The 19,965-nt window shown below is 47.2% G+C and overlaps 2 protein-coding genes across 4 annotated transcripts in view; one reads left to right on the plus strand and one right to left on the minus strand.

Annotated features, from left to right (window-relative positions):
- Positions 1–364: 364 nt before the first annotated feature.
- On the minus strand, positions 365–12,408 carry LOC122191284 (CCR4-NOT transcription complex subunit 9). Of its 2 annotated transcripts, none has more exons than XM_042891523.1 (8): positions 12,314–12,408; positions 8,625–8,804; positions 7,265–7,380; positions 6,427–6,536; positions 5,622–5,731; positions 4,607–4,705; positions 2,587–2,678; positions 365–1,948 (listed from the first exon to the last, which is right to left on the minus strand). In XM_042891523.1, the coding sequence occupies exons 1-8, from the start codon at positions 12,335–12,337 to the stop codon at positions 1,780–1,782; spliced, it is 900 nt and encodes a 299-aa protein (XP_042747457.1). In that variant the 5' UTR covers positions 12,338–12,408; the 3' UTR covers positions 365–1,779. The 2 variants fall into 2 exon arrangements, with proteins under 2 accessions (XP_042747457.1, XP_042747456.1); XM_042891522.1 differs by having other exon boundaries at positions 365–1,954.
- A 488-nt stretch (positions 12,409–12,896) lies between these two features.
- The window catches only part of LOC122191289 (ubiquitin carboxyl-terminal hydrolase 37), a 29,889-nt gene continuing 22,820 nt past the window's right edge, over positions 12,897–19,965 (plus strand). For both annotated transcript variants that reach the window (XR_006182343.1, XM_042891531.1), the window contains exons 1-7: positions 12,897–13,088; positions 15,703–15,874; positions 16,402–16,502; positions 17,715–17,896; positions 18,245–18,319; positions 18,625–18,722; positions 19,620–19,704. Coding sequence is in view for 1 of the 2 variants with exons in the window: in XM_042891531.1 (XP_042747465.1) it covers positions 12,933–13,088; positions 15,703–15,874; positions 16,402–16,502; positions 17,715–17,896; positions 18,245–18,319; positions 18,625–18,722; positions 19,620–19,704 (869 nt within the window). In the remaining variant the exon portion in view is untranslated. The remainder of the gene's footprint in view (positions 13,089–15,702; positions 15,875–16,401; positions 16,503–17,714; positions 17,897–18,244; positions 18,320–18,624; positions 18,723–19,619; positions 19,705–19,965) is intronic.

Raw genomic sequence — 19,965 nt, forward strand, 5'->3', positions numbered from 1 at the left:
GCCCTCAGCCTAGCTTGGGCCACCAGCTTTGCGCATCTCCTCCCCTGCCCAGCCCAGCAGTAGAGGCTCTAACACCATAACAAGGGTGACACTGTGTGCCAGGGAGCGGCTGCAAACGCACTCTGTAAAGTAGGACCCAGCAGCAGCCCTTGCCCCACACCCAGGCTTCAGCATCCCAACCACATTACCTTCTTGCAGAGATAGTGAGACTTCCAGCAGCTTGGTGACAGCCAGCTGCCCCCCAGAGAAGGCAACGAGCACCCAGAGAAGGGCAGTGAGGAGCTGGCACAGCCCTCCTTTCTCTCGCCCACAACAACCCCCATGCCCCGCTGCCCTCCCAAGAGACCAGGCCAGGAGCAACCTGTGCTGACTGGGGTTTTATTATTTATTAACCCAAACTTACAAAAACAGAAGCGTTTTCACACCCCGTCAAGGTCAGGGTTAGGGAGAAGGGAAAAAAAAGGCGGCAACGGTTATAAAATGGGACCCAAGGGCAAGGAAGAGGCCAGGCTCTGCCCTCGTTATGCAAAGGCTGAAATGGGAAGAGGGAGGGGAAACCAGATGGGATTTAAGACACTGTTGGCATAACACTGCAGATTACCAGCAAAATGGGCTGCTGGAGGGGGATGAGCAGCTTGCCTGCAGCCAAGTGCCAGCAAAGCTGGCTGCTGCAGCACAGCCCCAGAACTCCCCAGCTGCCACCCAGAGCCCGCCCTGCCAGGGCCACACCACCCCTCCAGGCAGGGAAGACAGGTAAGTGGCTGCAAGTCCAGACAGTTTAATTGCAGTGGGGCTGAGACAGACGCCAAGGCAGGTTTGAAAGCTGAAATGGATGCACTCGGATGGCTAAGCTGAGCTGGGAGGCACGTGATCAGGACTGAGGTGCTCGGCAGGCAGCGGGGGACAGGGGAGCTGGTGTACCTGGAGCCTGCAGGATGCAGCTCCCTGCTGTCCTGCAGTAGGGGACTGGCAGTGGTGGCTCTGCTAGATCAGTGGCCAGCATGCAGCAGCCCTCAGCTGCTGGCTAGTTCTGCGTCAGTAGCCGCAGGAGCACTGCACTATTTACAGCACAGGAACCACAGGCTTGCTGTCTTCTGCCTCCAGAACCCTGGGAACCAAGCTGATGACACACAGGTTCATTGCAAGTAATCTACCCCTCCCCGTGGGCAAGCACTGCAGTGCCCAACTCCAGCTGCTGCCTTTGTGCCAAAGGAAAGGAAAAGAGAAGCCTGCTGTGCTAGCCGGATGGATGAACAGCAAGGATGTGCCTGCAAGGAAGAAAGCTGTCCCTAGGCTACCTGCAGCTGAGCAGCAGTCTGTACAGGGGATAAAACAACAAGATCAGCTTTAACTCAACTCACTCATCTAAGCAGACGTGTAAACAAGACGTGACAAGGAACTGGAGGGTTGTGGCACACACCCATTGTCACACACTATTTGCGTGAAGTCTGAGCTAGCTGGACAAGTGGATGTCTGTGCTATCCCCTGCCTGTTGATGCAGGGACAGACGCCAGCCAAGCCTCCTGGAGAGATAGGGATCTTTACAGATTATTTTTATTGATTCTTTTTAAGCTGTGGTATCAGAATCTGCTGGTGTTGTGATCCCCAGAGGCATGCTGCATTGCTACAGAGCAGCCTTTGGCTGGGTGGAATGGTCCGACAAGCTGGCAGACTGAAAGTCAGCTGGCACGCTCAGTTTGTTATAGAAGAGGTCATCCGTTCCTAGTTCTTTGTAAACCTGAGCTGCTTCTTCCCAGATCTCCCACCCCCCCCCAGCAGTCACTGCGGAGGAAGCGGGATGCCCCGTGGGTCAGTGACCTGACCCTCCTGCAGGTTCTTGACGAGCTGAGCCAGCCAGCGCTTTGTGGTGGTGTCATCCTTCAGGACCTGGGCAAAGGTGGTGTCCTTCAGTTGGTCAGGAAGGCACTGTCTGAGAGCTTCACGTGCCCTACATCAAAAGACAAGAAACAGGGCCCAACAAATAAACTCACAGGGGCAAGAGGGGAGCAAACTCCACTGGGAACACAACGCCAGGCCAGCCAAGGAAGTCACTGAGCACTCTGCTGACCAGCATGGCTCCCGTCCCTCAAGATCCCACCGAGCATACCCCTGTGCCTGTCCTGATGCCCGTCAGCCAATAGCACAAAGCCAGACGAGGCAGACAACAAATACTCACTCAGCAGCTTTGGGTAGAGCTGCTGGTCAGCTGAGGAAATTATAAACTGCTTTCATGCTGAATTTCATCGATTTACTGCTAACAGCTCACATGATGCAGAAGAGGGAGAGCACAGCACACCTTCCAGCTCAGTCCTCCCCTCATACCCAATCCAAGCAACGTTTGAACTCAGGCAACTGTAACCTGCTTGAATCAGACCAAGCTCCAAAGAGGCTGTTTCTATCACCATACAAGCTCCTGGAGCTAGCAAAATAAACAAACAAAAAAAAAACCAAAAAACCCACAGTATTTTCCATAATGAGCTGTTTAAGGACAAACAAGCAACCTCGACTCCAGATGGGCACTGGCAAGAAGAGCTGTGCTCCCAAGCAGACGGGAGAAGCCCCGGCCCAAACTCCTTAAATGTTTACCTGGGGTTATCAGAAAGGCGAAGGTAACAGCGGACAACGTGCTTGAGCAGCCGTGCTGATGGCTCCTTGGAGAGCTGCAGGACCATTTTACCCTGTATGACAAAGGCCAGTGCCAGCAGTTAGTGTTTGTCTGAACAGTTTCATGATTAGGAAAGACCATTAAATCACCCTGGCCTCCCACCCAGCGGAGCCCACTGCCTTTCAGCTGGACAGCCCTGCATGCAGCCCAGCCCCTTGCCTTGACAGCGTGCATCTCTTTCTCACACTGTGTAGGACTTTGCACGTGGTTGCAGCCTTGAACACACCCAGCCTAGTGAACACTACAGATGCCTTCACACACCTGCCCTGAGTCATGATTAGGAGTCAAATCAGATCTGCCCAGCAAGTTTTTTCCCCATGAAACCACACCAAGTAGCACTAACCGTTTTCCCCATTAGCTAAATTCACCTGTGTTTGGATTTTTAGTCAGTTAGCAATTAGTGGGGGCTGCCTCATCTGCCCTTTTGGAAGCTTCCTGTTCTTAGCTATCCCCTGGATACCAAGATTTCTTCAAAATAACGAACAAATGGTCAGAGAGCTCCTCACACAGCTCCTGAACAGGAATTATTAATTTGCCCTCTTAAAAGCTTCTAATACTTGCAGAGCATCTTACACATTTATCAGCAGACTAGGAAGCAACCCAGCACCCTCAGGAGACAGGAGTACATTAGCCCTATTTTTGAAATACAGAACAAATGTCTCATGAACATTTTTATCATGTCACTGTTTCAATCTATTGTGGGAATACACCACAAACAGCATTTCTTCCATGCTAACGTATCTGCACACATCCACGTCCTTCTGTGTTCATACCCTTCCCAGACATAAATTCTTCCTTGGTCTCCTTCCCCCCTCCCACTCCCCCCCCTCCAGGGCTTCTGTTTCTAATTGCTTGCCTGAATGTACTTTCAGCTAAAGCTGATCCCTTCCACAACTGCAGAAGTTGTATCACATGAGATATTTTGGACAGCTCAGAAGCATTCATATTTTGTTGTTCACGTGTGAGTTAGAAGTTAGTTTGGGAAAACAGATGTACTAATAAATATTCCCAATGAAAGCATCAAAATTTAGGCACAGAACCAGAACTACAAAGTGCTTAACTTAATGCTGCATTTTCATCTCTTGAGATTGGCTCTGTAAAAAGCAAACACTCACAAAATTGGGGTAATAGCTGTTCCAGAGCAGACACATATTTCAATTTTAGCAAGCTGAAGGAAATAATCCACTGGGGCTATTACTTTTGGGATGAACAAAATATGGATACCTAAAGCTCTCCTTTACAGGGGACAGAGGAATGGACAAAATGTCTGCTCTCTGTGCATTCTAACACAAGATTTAGAATCATATGAAAAAATTAGTAGGAACTGGGTTCAAAACAAACAAACTGGGGTTGGCCTTCCAGGCAGCAAACAGGAAACCTGTGCAACTCCTTGGTAAAGGACACTGTATGTGCAGTTCAAGGGGAGGACTGGACAAACACTGGGGGTTACTGCATAGAAAATCCACAGTTGGTCCTGGAAATCCAAAACCAAAAAATAGCTGGCAGCTGGGAGGCTGTTAGAAGGGCAAGTATCATACATGCTTGCTCTGCTCTTACTCCTTTGTTCAACCTCTTATATTCTTCTAACCTGCTGTGGGAGACAAACAGGGAAAGCAGATCCACAATCTGAACCTGTGTCACCACCTTTACATAAAATTAGACCAATTCACACCCTTCTTATTCCCTGGAGATGTTTACCCGATTTACCTTAAGGACTTCATAAATTACAACTATCTGTTCTCTTAACAGGCAAACCAGAGCTATATAAAGGAAACAAGCAGAACCAGAGAGCTGCAGAGCTACAAGCAATTTATCCAAGAACTGCTTGCCCATCTCACCCTGTGCTCCAGCCAGAGAGCAGTACAATAGCTGCCAAAGAAGTTAACTGCTGGAGCATATATATAACTACTTGTTTTGCTAAAGCAGAAGGAACAATCTTACCAGTATCATGGCAACATGGGAAAACCGCTCATACGTTTGACAGATGTATGCCAGCCCTGTGTCATCCAGAAGGATTTTCTGAAGAATAAATGTAGCAACCTAGAATAGGAAGAAAGCAGAAAAGAGAACATATAAAACAACTCATCTATCCCAAGAAAGAACAGTCTTTGTGCTGCGTTCTTTTCATGGCAGTCCCAGGGCTGAAAGGCCTTTCAGAAAATGCTGTTCTTGATTTAAAAAGTTTAAAGCCAAAACGAAATGCAGGACACTGCGCAATGACTGGCATCTTTGGCTAAGGAAGAAAGACAGATACAAAGCACTGCATACCAGACGACTGGATGCAGGCTGCATGAAGTAGCAACTACAACCAGGCTGCTCAGGACAGCCTCGTATGGCTCGTTGTGGCCACACTGCTCTGGTCACACACACTAGCCCTTGGCCCTGCTGTGTACACAGCAAGCTGGTTTCAGTTTCCATCTCAAGTATTACTGAAGCATGACCAGACACGTGACTGCCTGGAAGAGCCCTGGTCAGGTATGTCATCAGGCTTCATGAGAGAAGGACACAGACTGAAACCTGTGGCTGGCCTACCTGGGTCATCCATCCACAGATCTGAACTCATAGTGGAAAGCAGCCCTGATCAAATGGGGTAACCAACTGGTCCAGTGTGGTGAACATCCCTATAATCATCACCACCAACAGCTGCTGCTCAACCTGAGCACTGAGCAGTTACAGCATTTGTTCTCTCAGGCAGAAGGAAAATTGATCCAGCTCAGGACTGAAGGTTACTCTGCTGAACTACAAAGCAGACTGGGAGCTGAGAGCGGGCAAGATCTTTCCTAGCAGAACTGCCACGCTCAAGGAACACTCAGCTCGGTTTGTATTTTGAGGAGGTAAAACACCACCAAAAGTTGCCTCACCATTTGCAACAGGATATCAATCAACTCTGCAGGTTTCAGACTGCCTGGTCAGCTGGACATAAACAACAGAAACTCTTAAGAAAAACAACAGGTACCGTCTTGGAAAGTTCACTGCCAGACTCCATAATGCGTAAGCACAGGGGGATAATTTCTGTTGTCAATAAGAAGTTTATTACTTCTTGCTCATCAGTTTTCACCAAGGCTCCTTGAAAGAAAAACAAAAAGCAAATTTAATAAGTGATAAATTGTTTAAAAAAACAAAAAACAACAAAAACCCCTTGCTTATCATAGATGGCCTGTACTGTCCTGCCAGGAATCATTACATCTGAATGACTGACAGAGCAACTCCCATCCTAAATATGCTGCAGCATGTGGCTGGAGAAGATATCATTTTGGCAGCATAAAAGTAATCGAGCTGGTTTTGGAGGCTGGTTGTTTTTCAGAAAGGGGATATGTTCTTGGCTCTCCCCCTGGTGGTAACACAACCTCCAGTGACTCACAGCCACTCAACAGAAGCCTCTCAGAAGAAGAAACCTATCTCAAGACGCTCTTTGTGCATTGAGAGAGAAACACTCTGGACAGAAAAAGGGGAAAAAAAGTGGAAGATGGGGTAAATATACCCAAGACAATGACAAAAAGCCAAAGAAAGCTCAACGTGCACCCTCCCATCCCAGTCTCTAGTTAGCTGTGCTAAGGATGAAGGCACATCGAAATTGCAGATACTTGTTCTAACAGCAAGGAGGTTTCTGGCAACAGACCTAGACTTCAAGGTTTTCTTTTAACTGGAAAAATCTCACTTCCTATCCCAGACCTGACTTAAGTTGTGCAGGTTTCTATATCCACAGCTTTAACAGCCACTTCACTAGGAAACCAGTGCTCTGCATTAGTCTTATTGCTTACCGATCACCCCGAGGCTTGTGAGCCGCAGGTACTCAAATGGACGTGTCTTGCTAACTGTGTGCAAGAAGGGGTACAGGAAGAGAGGGATGTGAGCTGCCAAAAACGCTGATCTGCAGGACAGGGAGAACACCCACAAGAGACAAGGAAAACAAAGTGAGCGCACAAACCAGAACGATCATGCACAGCTTCACACTACTCCTGACAGACAACACTGCTGCTGCTGCTCCTCAGAACTGGGTAGCAGTTCATGCTCTGATGGTAAGGTGTGACATTCATTCTGCACTGGGCCATGTTTGTGCATTAACTACTGATTCGGGCTGAACTAACACCATCTTTTTCCTTGCTGACATGTGCAAAACAGGCTGAGAAAACCTGGAAGTCAGGCAGTGGCTGGAGGCTGCAGGTGTGGCTTTGCTTTTGCTCCTTGGCCACAGTCTCTGGGAAAGGCAGCCCAGCTCATTCCATTCTTTGGGCAGTTAGTCTAAATAACTGTAAGCTCATTAAAACAAGGATCCTGCATGTAGCACTCAGCACAAAGGCAGCCTTGTCTCTGGGTGAGCTCCTAGGATCTGTCACAACCCAATATTTTGGGAATTTGCAGGATGCTGGGATGATTCAAGGAATGCAAAGCATTCAGGACCACAATAAAGCTGTCATCCTGGTAATTCAGGCAAACAAGTAAAAGCAGCAGTCAGTTGCCTATCTTCCAGCTCTGTCTATTTTTCCACTTCTCTTGGTAAAAGAGCAAAAAGGAATTTACACACTTCCAGAATCAAACAAAATGGCAGAGCTGTCAACATCAGCAGTCCAGAAAACTTTCATACTTGGAAACACGCACCTTGTTTCAGGATGAGATGCAACACACTGTAACAGAGCTAAAGCATTGCACACTCTGTTGGACTGATGGGCAGTCAAGGTTGGAGGATTGATTGATGGATAAATATTTACAATTTCCTAAAAAAGTAATAAGTGAAGAAAAGTTAAAGGAGAAAAAAAAAAAAATCTGCAAGCTGCACAAATGCATTTGCCCAGCAAGGGACTGTGGTGCCATGAGATTTTAGTCTGCTTTCACTAAGCACCACTCTCAAGTTACATGGCAGTTACATGCTGCAAAGCAAATGGCAGAGTTATGCCAGAATGAGTTTGACAAGGGGTCACACAGATACAGTCAAACTTTAATTTTAGCTCCTCCCTCAAAAAAGGGCTCATTTGATTTCCTGGCACTTTGTGGATGTGGGGATTACTTTGTTTTGAATTTCCAGAGCAAGGAGGAATGCTGTTCCTGTGCCTAAAGGCAGAGCACACCCATTTCCTTCATACCATTGCTGCTGGTACTCTTCTAACTCAATGAAGGGGAAGCAGCTGAAAGTGAGAAGTCCAATTCAGAAAACTGTCTGCTTCCAGCTATGGCTCCTTTATGATTTTCTTCGCTTGTTTCAGTGCCATCCTGTTTTCACAGTCTGGCATCACCTATCCTACACAATTTTCTTTCCTTCCTCAAATGAAATGACTAGATTCAGCAGAGATGGGCAGACATCAGCTGTGGTTTACCTGGAGCTCAGCTGAGCCACTCTGTTTGATCAAAAATGCAGGTAGTTTTCTTTGCAAGGTACTCTGGAGCAGTGAGCTCCAAGCGCTCCCGTGCTGCCCCAATGAGGGCTCTCTGTAATGGCAACCTTTAGATCAAGTAGAATCATAGAATCTCTCAGGTTGGAAAAGACCTTAAAGACCATCGAGTCCAACCATGACCTAACCATCCCACCCTAACTAACAACCCTCTGCTAAATCATGACCCTGAGCAGGTAGTACTCAAACTTATGGGAAAATAAAGAAAAAAACTCCACAACACAAAACGGAGATCTTAGGAGTAAAACTGCTGTGGATCTGAACGTCATCTACAGGAAGTTCATACACAGAAGAACTTGCCTGCTCCTCTTTCAGCTATATAAGCTATCTCATCAACAATCTTAGGGCCTAGTCTCTAAGAACATCACCTTGCAAGTGGTGACTAATGGAAGACATTAGAAATGCCATCCTCATGTGGTTCCCCTCACCACACGATCCAGCAGCCATCATACACACAGAAATGGCATGAAGGGACATATCAGCGCCTCCCCAGATCCACCCCATGGACACACAGAGCTCTGCCACGTAGCGGTGCTGTGCCACGGAACAAAGCTGAGCTCTGCCCTACCCACCTGAAGGAGTGCTGCAATCGTGCCAAAAGAGTGCCACAGCATGGGGGCAAGGTCAGGCACAGACTCGCGCTTCTTGCTCAGCTCCAGCAGTGCATTCTCCCTCGTCTCAGGGCTGGACAGCTCGTTGATCCACTGGTAGATCTTCTCACGGTCCACCTGAGCCAGCGCTGTAGGCACAGGCTGGGAAGGAGACAAGAAAACTTCGGTCACGAAGCCAAACGCTTCTCACAGCCTCACAGGCAAAGCAAAAAAAGGGCTCGAGGAAGTGGCTGGGGAGGGAGGGACTACAGCTGCATTAAGAAGCAGTGGATATGGATGATCGCTTAGATCAAGCTTACTACTTCGCCTATCTGAAACACAGATGTTTCACTTTCTGGCCTGACTCATTAGGGCAGTCTCCCTTGATTGGCCTGCCAACCATTTCCTTACAACTTCATTTGGTGACATGAGAGCCGTGCTTCTGCCCATCTGTGTCAGCAGAGCTCCTGGGGAGGCCACACATACTTTAGCCACCTATCACCCACTCTGCCTGCATTGATTTCATGCTTCAGATGCAAGCTCCCACAAATCCCACCCAAGTAATGCAGATGCTGCCTTTTTCTCTCCAGGAACAACCAGGATACTCAATGAATCCCATTGACAGGCTTCAACAAACATGAGAAAAGTGTTCATACAAATAACAGAAAAATTCTCACTACACCAACATCAATACAACGCTGTGGGGCAGACAAAAAACACAGCCAGTAACACTGGTGTTACAGACTCCTCCAATTCATCCCTGGTATCTCCTTTAGCTGCACGGAGTTAAAAGGAAATGTTTCAAGACTGTTTTTGTGCAGAAGTTCCTATTCAAAAACAAACAACCCTGAGAAGGGCAGATGTGCATTCATTGTTAAGACACTTTCTACTACTTGGGAGAAACACACAATTTCTCTTCTGCCTTTCTTGAAACATCATGGGAAAAAAACATCAAGGCCAACAAGTTTTCTGGGCAAAAAACAAAATTAGGGAGGGCTGAGAAGAAAGGGATAGCAAACAAGTGACACGTTAGCAGTTTCTGTGGAAATGGTAAAGAAAAACCTCGCAATGAAAGCCTGTCTCATGCCACTGCTGGCATATCAAGCACTCAGGTTGCAAGCAGGCCTCCTACATGGATAGTGTGGTGATTCAGACCAACAATTTGAAGGCAAACTTATGCATTAAAGTGAGTGCTTCATGCACTGCACTGCCAGCAGTAGTGCTAGCAGCAGCTCCTTACTGAACACAAAAGAGTTGGGGAACTGACAGCAACTGGATCCAAAATGAAGTTCCCAGAGCTGCTGGAAGGAGACCATGCCTTAGGGACATACCCCCATAGCCTTCCCTCTTTATTGCTACAGCAGTTTCCTTGCTCAGCTATCCACACATTATATTCATAATCATGTCCTAAAAAACCCTGTGGGATTGACAGTGGATTGAAGTTGTAATTTGTAATCTCTTCCTCTATGTAATTTAGGCTACAATATAATCTGATGTGCTGTGTTACCAATCTCCACATCTCAGGCCTCTAATACCTTGTACCTGCTCATCTTTCCTGCTGTGCCCTTTTTCTCCTCTTGTCTACCCTATATTATTTCATTTTTTCCCCCAGAACTTCATACTGAAATGATAACCTAACAATTTTATGTACAAGGAACACAGTTCCAGTGGTAACTCCAATACCAGAGCTGGAAGAGAGAAGGTGAACAGACTGAGCTCATTTGTTTTCATTTGGGATGGCAGAGTGACAAGCAGTGCAGCAGTAATGTTGTTATAATTGTGTTATCTAAAGCTTCCATCTATTTTTCTAGACTCGTTGTTTCAGTTCCTGTAAGCTTAAATATATCGACCCTTTAAAAGCACAATCATGTGTCTATGATCCCTAGAGAGCACTAAGCAGATTTTCCAGACAATTAAGTTTATGATGCCCAGTATCAGTCTTACTGAGAACCAGTTGCTGGTCACAGGCTCTACAGTTGCTCAGTAAACATTCTAGCTGAAATCGAAAGCCACATTTTGTCTTCATTTCCTGTTTCATTGTTGCTTCCCCTCTTCCCAGACCTAAAACTGTGGGGAACCCCAAGGGCTACACACAACCTCTGCACTCTCTGAGGCAGCACCCTACCAGGCAGGCCTTCATCTGCACACAGGGAAAGCAGGAGCTCCCAGCAGTGTCTCACACCACAGGACTGTGCCACCTCCACACCACTGACAAGAACAGGGTGCTACCTCAGACATCCCTGCTGATCACATCCCCAGCAACAGCTGAATGACCTGGAGAAAGGCAATTGGCTTTCTCCCCCATGTGAGCAGCAGCTGCCAGGCATGCTGAAGAAAACAGCCAACCCCCAATACAGAATGCTACCCAATCAGATACAGGTGCTTTTAAAGAAATTTTGGTTGATCAGCAACTCAAAGAACACCAACACAAACTTTGAACTTAACTATCAGTGAATTCACTAGTTCAATCTGGACTTCCCATGCCTTACTGCTACCTACAGCTACAGTAAAGCTGTATTTTTTTTTCTTAGCTTATTCTCCAGTCTTCAGTGTCTAACGCTGTCGTCAGACCTAAAGGCAAAGTGCCAGCTCTGCCACCAGCACTGCAGGGACAACAGCGATGCTCCTGCTTACAGCAGCTTCATCATGAGACGCTCACAAAGCCTCCAGGAGCTCCTCAGCCCACTCACTGTTCCACTCAGAGCAGCACTATTCACCTTTGTTAATACAACTGCCAAGGACTTCTGCAGAGTGGAATGCTCCTCCTTCTCACATTCAGCCTACAGCGCATTGATCGTAGTAAGAAACGTTTCAATACAGATCCATCAGGTAGCATGGATTGTGACAAATTAAACACACACTCAGATGAGCCCCAAAGTAAAGCTGACTTCTAATCCTGACTTCGATTACGTCGTTAAAACTGCCTTCCAAAAAAATCCTCTTACAGAAGGATGGGTGGCACTCAGATTAACAGCAAACATAACAGCACCTCGTGCATTTTGACAGCTGTTTTGGAATTGGAGAACCATTTGGGTCGGAAGGGACCTTTAAAGGCCGTCTGGTCCAACCCCTGCAACGAGCAGGGACACCCACAGCTCCATCAGTGCTCAGGGCCTCTCCAGCCTGACACGAAATGCCTGCAGAGACGGTGCAGCCACCGCCTCTGTACAGCCCATGCCATCGCCCCACCACAATACACCACTCTCAAGACGTAAATGCTGATTAAAAGCGTTCAGTACGAGCTCGCGTTCCCTCCCGTGCTTCAGAAAGCAGCGTCTCAAACCTCATCAAAAGCATTTGCAGGCAGGAAGACTCGGAAGCCCGCTCAGCTCCCGCTGTGGCTATTCGCGCTCGTTACGCCGAGCAGCACCGCAGCCATCTGCCGCCTGCAGCGACCCGCTCGCCCCAAGCCTCTGCCAAACGCTTCGCCCGCAACGAGCAGCTACTCGGGGAGCCGAAAAGCCAAAGGGCACACACATCGCCCACCCAGACCGCACGCTGCCGGGCTCCCCGCGCCCCAACCTCGCCCCAGCAGCTCCGGTTCCCCGAGGGACACTCGGGCCTCCCTCCCCCTCGGCCCGCGCCCGCCCGCCCGCCCGCCGTCTCCTGAGAAGGAAACGAGGAGCTCGCCCGCCGAATGAACCCTCAGACCCCCGGTGCTGCCGGCTCACCGCGGCTGTGGCCAGGCTGTGCATGGTGCCGGTGGCTCCGGGCCGCGCTCAGAAACCCGCCGCCATAGAGGCAGCGCCGCGCGGGGCGCCGGGAAGGGAACGCGGCCTCGAGGAGGACGAGGTGCGCGTGCGCGCAAACAGCGGCGGGGAGCGGGCCGCTCTCTAACGGCGCCTGCGCGGCGGCAGGAGGGGAAGGGACGAGAGCGCCGCTTCGGAGCGTGGGCGCGTGCGCGGCGTGCCGGGAAGGGCGCAGCGGCGCAGCAGCGCTGACGTCAGCGGGGCGCGCGCGCCTGCGTGCCGTGCGTCGCGCGGGGAGCCGGTTCCCGCCATCCGCCGCCGCGCCCCTCCGCGGGCCGCAGGTACCGGGAGCGCCGCCCTTCCCTCGGAGCGGGGCCGGGTGATGGCGGCCGCGGCCTCCGGAGGGACCGCCTCGCCCCGCAGAACCGCCTCGGGCCGCCCTCCTCTCACCCCCTCCCCGGACGCGGCGTCCGGCCCCGCTCGCTTCTAGCGCTCCTCCGGGGAAGGCCGCATCTCCGTGTGGAGGTGGGCGCACACCCCGCAGCACGCGTTCTCTTTCCCGCAGGTTCCGAGGCGGTGCCGGCTGCGGTGAGGCCCCGCCATGGCCCCGCTGAAAGTGCACGGCCCCGTGCGGATGCGCAGCATGCAGACTGGCATCACCAAGTGGAAGGAGGGCAGCTTCGAGATCGTGGAGAAGGATAACAAAGTCAGCCTGGTGGTCCACTACAACGTGGGGGGCATCCCCAAGACATTCCAGGTGGGCGCTGCTGGGCCGTGTCCTTCCCGGCTATCGCGTGTCGCTACTCCTTCTGCCTCCTTCCTGAGCGCCATCCCTCGGTTGTAGCCCTGCACTCGAATTATTCAGGTGTGGTGTTATGGTATCCGCTGGATGGGAAGGGCCGAGCAGCAGGTGTAGAGCTGTGACCCACGTCTTGCTTTTTGGAATACCTTCTTGTTGCGATAGGTGGGCAGCCTGCAGGTGATGTTGAGATTTGGTTTTGCTTTGCTTTTTAAAAGAATCATTTAGCAACTTTCCAATCAGTTGGGTTTGTTGCCTCTGTGCTGCCTCTGCTTTCTGGCATCACTGCTGTTTTCTGACTGGTGTATCAGACCTTTCTCTGATCCATTTGTTTCTTCCTATGAACTTAATGAAAAAGAGAACATGTTGCGTTTGGAATACCAGGTTTTTGCTCCCTTAGCAAGCTGAGAAGTCTCAGCAAGGAACCTGAAAGCCTGTGTTGTATTGGAATCAGGGTGTAAGAGAGGCACGTGCTTTGATTGCCTCATACCATTGTAACTGTAGACTTGATAATATCAAGACCGGCCCACGTTGCTGCACACAGTGCTGTGACTGTGCTTTTGGTGGAATCCCAGTGTTTGACCACGGTGTTACAGTCCCTTATTCCCCTTATGCCTTCCCAAGGCTCCTGTTTGTGCTCTGTTCTGCCAGGATGAGTTTTTCTGTGGCACAGTAGTGCCTGGAGCTGTGGTTCTGTAGGAGGGTGAGCCTGCCCAGCATCTGTCTATGTCTGCAGGGACAGGCTTTGCTCCTGTCTCTCTTCTGGCTGTGGCACTCCTCAAGTCTGCGAGAGCTTTGTGGAGAGTTTCCACTTGGAGGGGGCCAAACAGCAAGTCTGATGGACTGGGAAGCGTGGTGCTCTGCATCTAGGGGCACAGCAAAGAGGAAATGAACAGCCCAAGCCTTAGAGCAATTAGTTTCATTAGGCCAACAGTTATTTTCCAGCTGGAGCTGCTCTCTGGTCCTGATCATCTTGAGGTAGTACAGGTGCTGGCAGCAGGGAGAGTGGGCTCCCCGTTGTGTTGTGCACCTGTGCCAGCTGGTCCCAGTCTCGGTGCCCTCATTACAGGTGTGCCAAATACTTTGTAATTCTGCTTTAAAAGTACCATTCTCTTGTTTGCTTGCTTTCTTTTTCCCCCTGGCAAGTTGCTCTGAGAAGTTGTGAGCAGTTTCCCCCACTTTTTCACTTTGCTGTAACAGAACATTCATGTGGATCCTGGGTTATATTTCTGTTGCTGTTATTTGATGTTTTGATGAGTTTGCTAGATACGAGATAGTGTGTGAAATGTGTCATTTATTTTCACCTCCTGAGGTGCTAACGCTGACTTTTTGGTAACAGGTACACAGAGACTGTGCTTGGAGACCTCTTATGTGAGCATTTTGAATAGGAATACATTGTGCTGCACTGAGATGCCAGAATATCTGTAATCCCTGTGCACTGACCTCTGTTTTAAGAGAGAATGAAAAACTTGGGACCTGTTTTCCAATATGTAGGGGAGAAAGAAACCTCATGGATGAACACTTTGTACAGGAATCAGTTTTTGTTCTAAACTTGAGTACGGTTTGTAGGGGACAAAACAACTGTATAGTGAAACTGAGGTTGCCTTACGACTGCTGTTCGTGTCTGTTAATTGGATATCATTATTTGGATCAGCTGTGTGGTGATGCACAGGTGGTGCCACTTGAGGAGGAGGCTCCAGTCTGATGGGCAGCCTCTTGCACTGCAGTGCCCAATGGCCTTGGCTGTGGTTTCAGCTTGCAATGTAGCAATGTCCAGGTAAGAACGTCATTGTGTAGCAGTGCCTGGTTTTTAGGAAAGGCTGCAGAAGTAGCAGAAAAATGAATAAGTGCAAAAGGATGCAGAAGTTGAAAAGTACTTGTGTATTGACATCTGTATGGTCGCTTCTCCACAAAACCCACACCTTGTGAGTGACTTAGCAGGAAGCAGCAGTTACTTCATGTTGTAATATAGCGGCACAGCGGAATTATTGGAGAGAAGTAACTCTTAAAATTGCTCTCATGCATGACTATAACCTCAAAACTTTTGACACTGTTTACTTGTTGCCGTGCTGTACAGAGACTAAAGGTTTCTTACTTACCACCCCGTGAAGTTTTTTTAAGCTTTGTCAAGTCTCTTTTCCTCTGAGTGAATTATAGAGTGAGCATAAGTTTATGCACCACATTTAAAACTCAAAACTTTAAACTTTCCCATCTTAAAATAATATTTTGAACCAGACAGAGGAGTTTCAGGCAGCCAAAAGGGACTGTAGGATGTTTTCATTCCTTTGGTTTAGAACCGTCGCACTCAACAGCAGAGCAAGTTTCAGAAAGCTTAACCAGGAATGCAGGGATTGATGAGCCATAGTAGTGCTGTCCTTTGGGTTATGTCAGCTCCCAGATGACTGATAGCTTTAATTCTGTGAGGCTTTATGCTTGCTGGGAGTAGAGCAGGGGGATGTGTTTCTGTGCAAGTGCCTCTTACGCTCTCTCTCGGTTTGAAGTGTTTTGTTTGAATTTGTATTTGGGCCTTTCTAAAGCACGCTGATGGTGATAGCCATTTCTTTGCTTTCAGCTAAGCCATAACATCAAGTCTGTGACCTTACGGCCCAGTGGCAGAAAGCTGTGCTGCCTGATGCTGACGCTGAAGGATACCAGCTTCCTGACCATTGATAAGGTACCGCTTAAAGACGCGAATGAGATGCGGATGTATTTGGATGCGGTCCATCAAGACAGGCTTCATACTGGTAAGTGTTGTAGTAGTAATTCACACCAGTGACAGCTTAGAGAAGGTACAATACTGTGGTATGGGTGTTTTTTTTTTTTTCCACCTTTAGCCACCTTTCCTCCTTACGTTACTTTCTGTGCATGTTATATTTGTGCAAATCTGTCTGGCTCTGACCCCCGGTTTTTGTTGTGTGCCTTTGTCATGCTGAACAATAAGCAGAGATGAAACAATCAGGGATTGTTTCTGTTGTGTGTACATCGGTATTTGAAAAACTCGTGTCTTTATCACACCTGCATAGTTTCTTTTGATTCTTCCACTTATTTTGGTTGTTTTAAGGGTAGGAACTTTTCTTCACACTGAGTAAATGGCCAATATAAGGGCAATCCATAAACATGTGCTTATGTCTATGCACTCAGAATGTTGTACTGTCTGTTGGCAAGAAATCTGGTGTGTCTCTTCCAAAACCAACCTCAAAATATCTTACACATACAAATGCTGGTCAGTGAAATGAGCATCAAATCAAACATTGTGTACTTTTCCTGTCAGCTGGGAAACCCTCTCAGGGATCTGGCAGCTTTGGAGGTGTGCTGGGCAGCAGGACCACACAGAAGGAAGCTAATAGGCAATTCTCTTATATAGAGAATCAGGTTTGTTCAACTGTTCATGTTTTTCCTCTTCTCTAATTTTATTTTGTTCATTTCCCCCTCTCATTCTCTTATTGCATGTTGTAATAGCACCATAAATATTTATTTTGCACCCAAAGTCTTTGTGTCTCTAGGGCTTGTAATAGATGCGTACAGGATGGTTGGCAATGGTGCTTCTTGCTTGTAAGGAGGCTCATAGTCTGTTTGCTTTAGGAAGGTCAACATCTGCCTGTAGAAAACCGTGCCTGTTCTTCAGACTGAGCTGTATCAGTCAGGCAGAAGAGGAGCAGCAATTGAAGGAAAGTGGTTGAGGCTTGCTTCTCAGTTTTGAATATCTTTGTTTATACTGAACACTTCAAATACATGGCAGCTGAGTAAGCTTTGATCAGTGCAGGTCTTAATGAGTTTGTACACATCTGGCTAAAGTGTGCAACTGAAGAGCTGATGGCTGAATTTTTGTATTATCAGAGTAGAGTTACTGAACCTGTGCCATTCTGCTTTTTCTCTGTGTGTATATTTTGCAGACTTCTCCCTGGAAGTGTTTTTTTTTTCAAAAGACTTTAGTTGTTCCTTCTCTCCCACCATGGTGTATCTACCAACTTTAATTTGCACTGTAATCTCTGTGAATATATCTTAATAGCCCTGAGGGCAAGTATTTTTTTACATTGTCCCAAAACAAATTTTGCATGTTGCTTAAAGGCAATCTCACAGTAAGAACTCTTAAGGTTGCATGTGCGTTGGTAAGATTAGACACATTTAGTTTTCAGGTATAAAGCTGACACACATTCCTTAGCTCGTTTCTCTGCATTGGCCCAGGGCTGTCAAGGCACTGTTTTAATTGTATGCCTTTTATATACCTTTTTTTTCTTCTTTTAATGCTACCCAGGATTGATCTGAGGGTGGTTAGGAGTTGTGCTTTGGGTGTTTTAATCTCAAAGCACATAATGGAGATTTAAACACAAAAGCCCAACTGACTTGTAATTGGAGCACGAGAAATTTGTTACTGCTGTGGAGTTTCGTGGTCATGACTTTGATCAGTGCAGTCAGAAGTTTAAGTCTAATTAACGTGAAGCTCTTGCTCTATCACAAGTGGCACTTTTCTGCTTTTGGGTACTACGCTGTGGCAAGTCAAGCAGTGGTGTAAATGCTAAGTGTAGGCTCACGGTGGTGGTCATGTTTTTCGCTGTTTTTATTGTCTCTGTTTTGCTTTTGCAGGCTCCTCCCAAAAGGGTGACTGTGGAAACTAAGGATGAAAATCCATTCCGCAAGGTGCTGGGCACCCCAGCTCGGGCATCTGTTAAGAACTCCAGTGGAACTGGAGCACCTGGCAACAGGGGGAATGTTGCAGCATCTCCAGCGTCATCAGTCGCTCACAGAACAGGCTTGCTGGAGAGCCGGTAAGAGTGCTTTCCAGTTTGCATGTGGCATTGTAGAAGTTTAGGTCTTTAGAGAACTGCAGGTAGAGTTGCTACACCTGGAAGGAAGAAGAGAGTGTGCTTCTTCCTCTGCTTTTGCTGTTACTTTGACAAGGATGGTGAAATGTGCTTTTCCAGCCTCTTGCTGGTGCTTGAGCTTTATGAGCAGCTTAGGTGAGCAGACCAAGTGTTCCTGTGTGCTATGTTATAAAAGTGAAAACCATGGAAGATAAGTGAAACACATAACACTGAGAAATGCTCTTCTTTTGGAAGAGGATTATTTACTTGCCTTTCTGGAAGAGTGACCACTTCAAATTCTTTCCTCATTAGTGAAAAGAGGAAAAGAGCACAACCTCCAAGTTCAGAAATGAGTGAAGATTATCCCAAAGAGAATGATTCTTCGACGTAAGTAACTGTTGTTTCTACTTTCTTATTTAAACTCTGTGCATTTATAAAGGTAGGTTCTTTTTTAAGACAAATTTCATGAATTGTTATTTGGAAAATATGGCCTATGTGCGCAGCTGCATTTAATCTTAAGTGAAAAGTCTTGTTTAAATAATTGGTTAAACTTGTGAGCAAAACATACCTGTTCACTAGCCCTAACACCTTTATTACTTGACGTAAATGTTTTAAAACGAGTCATAAATGTCAACCAGGCCTACCCTGTCTTTTCTGTAGCATCTCTGACTTACGCTCTTGTATATCTACAGGAATAATATAGCTATGAGTGATCCAGCATGGAAATACTTAAACAGTAGCAGAGAGAAACAGTTAAAACTGAAGCAAGAGGAGGAAAATAGGACGTCAGGTAAAAATAAAAGTAAATCCAGATGATACCTGCTATTTGCTCTGTTCTTAGCTTACAATCTGCTTTCTTTGTGCCGCCAACATTCCTGCTTCCTACAAAGCCATATCTAAGATGTAGGCATCTTTCCTTTGCTTTCAGAGCCTACTCTGGCTTATCTTTCACTGCTGATCAGTGTGATCCTGACCCCTGTATTTGACTGCTGAGGCCAGCTAGTGTGTATGCCTGTTTGAAAGTTCAACAAGCAGCCTCGTGCTTTGCTCCCAGTTGTCCTTCTCTCTGGGAGGGGTGTCCTATAAACATCTAATAATTTCCTCTCACCCTCTTGTTTATCTTCATAACTCTTTATGTGCTATTAATGCCCACACAATATTGGATATTGGAAATTATTAGTGGGCTGTTAGTGGGTATTGTGAAACTTGTATATTTGTACGAAATATGGTGTTGTTTATTGGATAGTTAAAGCCTTTTAAATGGTTAGTGGCAATTGCTTCTAAGTGTCATAAGTTTGAGTATGGATGTAATGGGCATTGTGGAGTCTCCTTCTATGGAGATACTCAAGACCTACATGGATGCCTACCTGTGAGACCTATTGTAGGGAGCCTGCTTTTAGCAGGGAGTTTGGGCCTGCTCTAGAGGTCCCTTCCTACCCCTGCAATTCTGTGGTACGAAATTCAGTTAAAAATCCAGGGTCCTTTTGTGTACAAGTTACCAGTATTTGTGTTAATACTTCTAAGATACTTGCTTTAATACTTTCTCCAATGTATCTGCAGGATAGTTGTTTTGTTTTTTTTAAGAATTCTGAAACCTTCTGGCTATGTAATTTGAAACCATTAGTGCATGTAAACATCTGAGTTATGTGAAACAAAGTGACCTACTTCTCTATTTCTCTTTATAAAGGTGTTTTACCGCTGCAGTCGTCATCCTTTTATGGTAGCAGGTCCTCATCAAAAGAGTACTCCACTAGCAGTTCCACCCTGGACAGGTAGGCCTGATTCACTCCCCTGAGCTGTAAATGACAGTCCATTCCCAGGAACTGGGATCTTCTGTTTCCTGTGTGTTTATTATGTGGTACGCAGCTTTTACGGATAAAATGTGTATAGCTTAAAATCTCAAGCACCCAGTGCATCTACAGTCACTCTTATACCTCCCAACTCCAGTACTGCTTTAAACAGATGGACTGTCTAAGTTCACTCTTTTATAGTCACTGTGAACGACTGATCCAGGTGATAGCTGAGGTGTCGTT

The sequence above is a fragment of the Lagopus leucura genome, unplaced genomic scaffold (assembly GCF_019238085.1).
Source record: "Lagopus leucura isolate 7727_CA_CO unplaced genomic scaffold, USGS_WTPT01 63724-0_obj-0_obj, whole genome shotgun sequence".
NCBI lineage: Eukaryota > Metazoa > Chordata > Aves > Galliformes > Phasianidae > Lagopus > Lagopus leucura.